Raw genomic sequence first — 3,924 nt, 5'->3', positions numbered from 1 at the left:
ACACACACACAAACACACACACACACACACACACACACACACACAAACGTACACACATACACACACATACACACAACACTCACGCGGGCACGCACACTCTCATATACAATGTATAAACTAATAAACGAGCACACAACGATATATAAATAATCCATGTGTACGTACGTATGTACGTATTGATGGATAGATGTATTTATATATGGCTATAAAAAATAAATATATGTTTGTGGAGTAAATCATAGATGAAAAGATATCTATGAAAAAGATATGATTTACTGAGCTCAATGCTTTGGCCAGTATAGCGCGTAACAAAGCTATACCTTGTTCTTTATAGCTAAATATAAATAAATATTAGACAATAGAACAAATAAAGCAAAGTGAAACGAAGTATAGAACTTACCTTTTTTGGAACTGATAAAAAATGTTTGTGTCTGTTGGTATTGGAACTTATGCTGTATGAACAGCCTGTTGGATAGAAAGAAAAAGAGAATAGATATTTATTGTTTGGGTTGGCACTTAGATCAGTGTATAAAATTTATGTAAATATCAGCGAAAATAATAACAACAGTAATAATAATAATAATAATAATAATAATAATAATAATTACAGCAACAACAATAATAACAATATCGATAATATTAATTTCTTTGACGCTGAAGGACCTACTCACATACAATAGAAAAACGTACACCTTCAGATTACAAAACCTACAGCGGCAGACGTGACACCGTTATGTAAAACTGAAGGTAGTTATGATGAAGATATCGGTTTCAAATTTTAGCATCAGGCTAGAAATTTGGGATGAGGGGGTAAAACAATTACATCGACTTCAATGTTGAACTGGTACTTATTTTATCCATCCCTAAATGATGAATAGCCAAGTTGAGCTCGGCGGAATTTATACTTAGAAAGCAAAGACAGGCGACATGGCTCTAAGCATTTTGCTCGGTGTTCTAACGATTCTGCCAACTCGCCGTCTTCGTTTGATAAATATATCAAAAACACGATGAACATTTGAAAATATATTGATATAGATTAAGAAAATAAACATAGAATAATTGTATGAATATATAAGATACACTAGGATCAAAACAAGATATGATTAAGCAAAGCAAAACACATATTAGAGTTGTTGGTTCATTACAGTGAAATTTTTTGTCATCGTTTGCATAGTAGATAACTTTTGGCTGGATTCAACTTCCTTTTTCTATTTTGCTTTTGTCTCATTTTCTTTTCTTCATCGACTGCTTACCGCTATTCGCTGATCTTCACTGCATCCATATCATTACAATTGACGCGATGATACTCTTAGATGGTGGAGGGAAGACCGCCGAGGTTGAAGCGTATTCTTAGTCACTGGAGCAACTGTACCTTCTGTCAACCACAATCATCTTCAATTCCAACTTCACTGTCGCTGCCGGTTATGGCTAGACAAAACAAGAGACCTCCAGCTTCCTTGCTAGTCACTGGAAAAAAAGACAAGGCTATCTCCGCTAACAATTCTATAACTTTTCCTGGCGCAGCTGTTGGAGTGGCACCTTCCCAAGTCTACAGTTGTTGTCGGTGTTACTATTTTCTGTGCATTTCTGTTTTATAAACGTTCCTATTCAACAGAAATGACTCTTAATGCCGCAAGTATGATAGCAGGGCTGTCTGCACAATCAACCTCGTGAGTCTCTACATTCATATTTAGGCACAGTTTCTGGATAATTCTGTGCATTCGAGAAGACGTAAAATGGCGCAAGTCTATACTGACCTCTCCTGACAACGCATCATTGTTTGTGAGAAGCGAGCTTACATCATTCCATATTGCTCCCCAAAGGAAACAAGAAGAGCATATATTACTAATGATATACCTTCTTGTAAACCTTGTTTTGCACTTAACCATACACTGATGTATGAAAGAATAAGCGGAGGCTTCGTGTATTATTTTGCCTGTGATTCAGATCAGGCTTCAGTTTTCAAGAACAGGTCGATGTTACAGTGTGATATGCCTCGATCAATGGATAATCGCTTCTTTCAATTGTTCTTATGCTCTTCACTTTTAGAAATTGGTAGTCACAACAGATTTCTTCCTGGTGCGTGGCTTAATGGTTAGGGTATTCGGCAAACGATCGTAAGGTCGTGAGTTAGATTCCCGTTGTCCTATTGAACAAGGCACTTTATTTCACGATGCCCCATTCTACTCAAATGTTAAAAATTAGCAGTACTTGTATGCCAAAAGCCAAAAGTCAGCCATGTTACGATCTGTACCACGCTGAACGATAACTACGTGGAGCGTACAAATGTCTGTGGAGTGCTCAGACACTTGCACATTAATTTCACGAGAGGCAGCACCGCTAATGGAATCAACTAGAACACTCGTCGTAGTAACCGATGGAGTATCAGATTTTTTCTTCATCTTCCTGTCCATTACCAAACAGGTAATGAGTCAAACAGTTTATAATAGCAATCTTGATGAAGTTGTTTCTGGGCTTGCACCTATTCAAATAATGTAGATAAAACTGCATTTTTTCTTTCCACTATTAAACACATCTCACAGGCCTCGCGCGCGTGAATTCAGTGAGTCAGAGAGAGAAAGAAAGAGCGAGAGAGAGAGAGAGAGAGAGAGAGAGAGAGAGAGAGAGAGAGAGAGAGAGAGAGAAACAGACAGATAGACAGAGAAAGAAATAGAATGAAAGAGAAAAGAAGAGGAAGAGAAAAAGCTTCTGCCATTATTATTGCTGTTATTATATTTGAAGCATTTGAAAAGCACTTTCATTATCCGAAAATTCATATTTCCCTTTCTTCTGAAACGCCTATATGTCAATGCGTAATATTTGTGTTTAATTACGTTCTCATTTGTTTAATATTTACTGAAATATTGGAGTATATCCTTGAGTAGAGTTTATCGTTCTCGGTGTAGTTGTTTTGTCACTATTAATATAGATATTGAAGACATCCAAAGCAAAATGCTATGATAGAGTATCTTTTTCCCCAAAGGAAGAATATATACTCAAACTTAATAAATTCATTCGTTTTATAATGGTACTTAAGTAAAAGAAGAAAGTTTTCCGCGTTTAAAAGCCCTTAGTATTCCAAACTTAAAGACCCAAAGTAAACACATATCGACAATGCAACAAAAAATAATAATGATGATAATAATAATAATAATAATAATAATAATAATAATAATAATAATAATAATAATAATAATAATAATAATAAATGCCCTGATGCATTACCAAGCACTGTCTTTCATAGATTCTGATCTTAAGTGATTGGAAGTGTTACCATGTACAAGTTTTGTCTTGGTTTAAAACTTGGTATAAAAGATGGATGATGATGATGATTATGACGACTACGACGACGACGAGGAGTGAGAGGGGGGAATTATAATAACAGAAAAGTACTATGAACACCAGCTAGAAAGCTTGAAAGAAAATAAGAATTACAATGATTTTGTTTGACTTCCCCATAATGACTGACCGTATTATAGAAGCCAGAACACTACCAGATATGGTTACATAGGACGAAAGAAAAAAAAAAACAATGTGAAATCATAGATTTTGCAATGCCAAAGGATAATGGAGAGGATATCATATTTTTTTTTTTTTTTAAAGCGAAAAATACCACGACTTGACCGGAGGTATAAACAGATTGTAAAAGACAAAGGTGACAGTTGCTCCTGTGGTAATTGCTACACTTGGTACAGCACCCAGACTGCTGCATAAGGAGTTTGGAACTGGCACACGCATGGTCGAATTGCAGCAAAGTGCAATCCCATTTTCTTCAAGAATACTCAGAAAGAATCTTGAGATTTGAGGAGATTTGGTGTCACCAAACTTCAATAACATAGCATGTAATAATAATAATAATAATAATAATAATAATAATAATAATAATAACAACAACAACAACAATAATAACAACAACAGCAACAA

At 35.2% G+C, this 3,924-nt stretch overlaps 1 protein-coding gene across 1 annotated transcript in view; it reads right to left on the bottom strand.

Moving 5' to 3' along the window:
- Positions 1–334: 334 nt before the first annotated feature.
- LOC128250243 (uncharacterized) overlaps positions 335–3,924 on the bottom strand; it is a 449,636-nt gene continuing 446,046 nt past the window's right edge. Inside the window, exon 3 of the mRNA XM_052974962.1 lies at positions 335–465. Within this exon, the coding sequence (XP_052830922.1) occupies positions 335–465 (131 nt within the window). The remainder of the gene's footprint in view (positions 466–3,924) is intronic.

Source organism: Octopus bimaculoides, chromosome 20 (genome assembly GCF_001194135.2).
Source record: "Octopus bimaculoides isolate UCB-OBI-ISO-001 chromosome 20, ASM119413v2, whole genome shotgun sequence".
In the NCBI taxonomy this organism is placed as follows: Eukaryota; Metazoa; Mollusca; class Cephalopoda; order Octopoda; family Octopodidae; genus Octopus; species Octopus bimaculoides.
The sequence above is the reverse complement of the archived record's forward strand: the minus strand, read 5'-3'. Positions and strand labels throughout refer to the sequence as shown.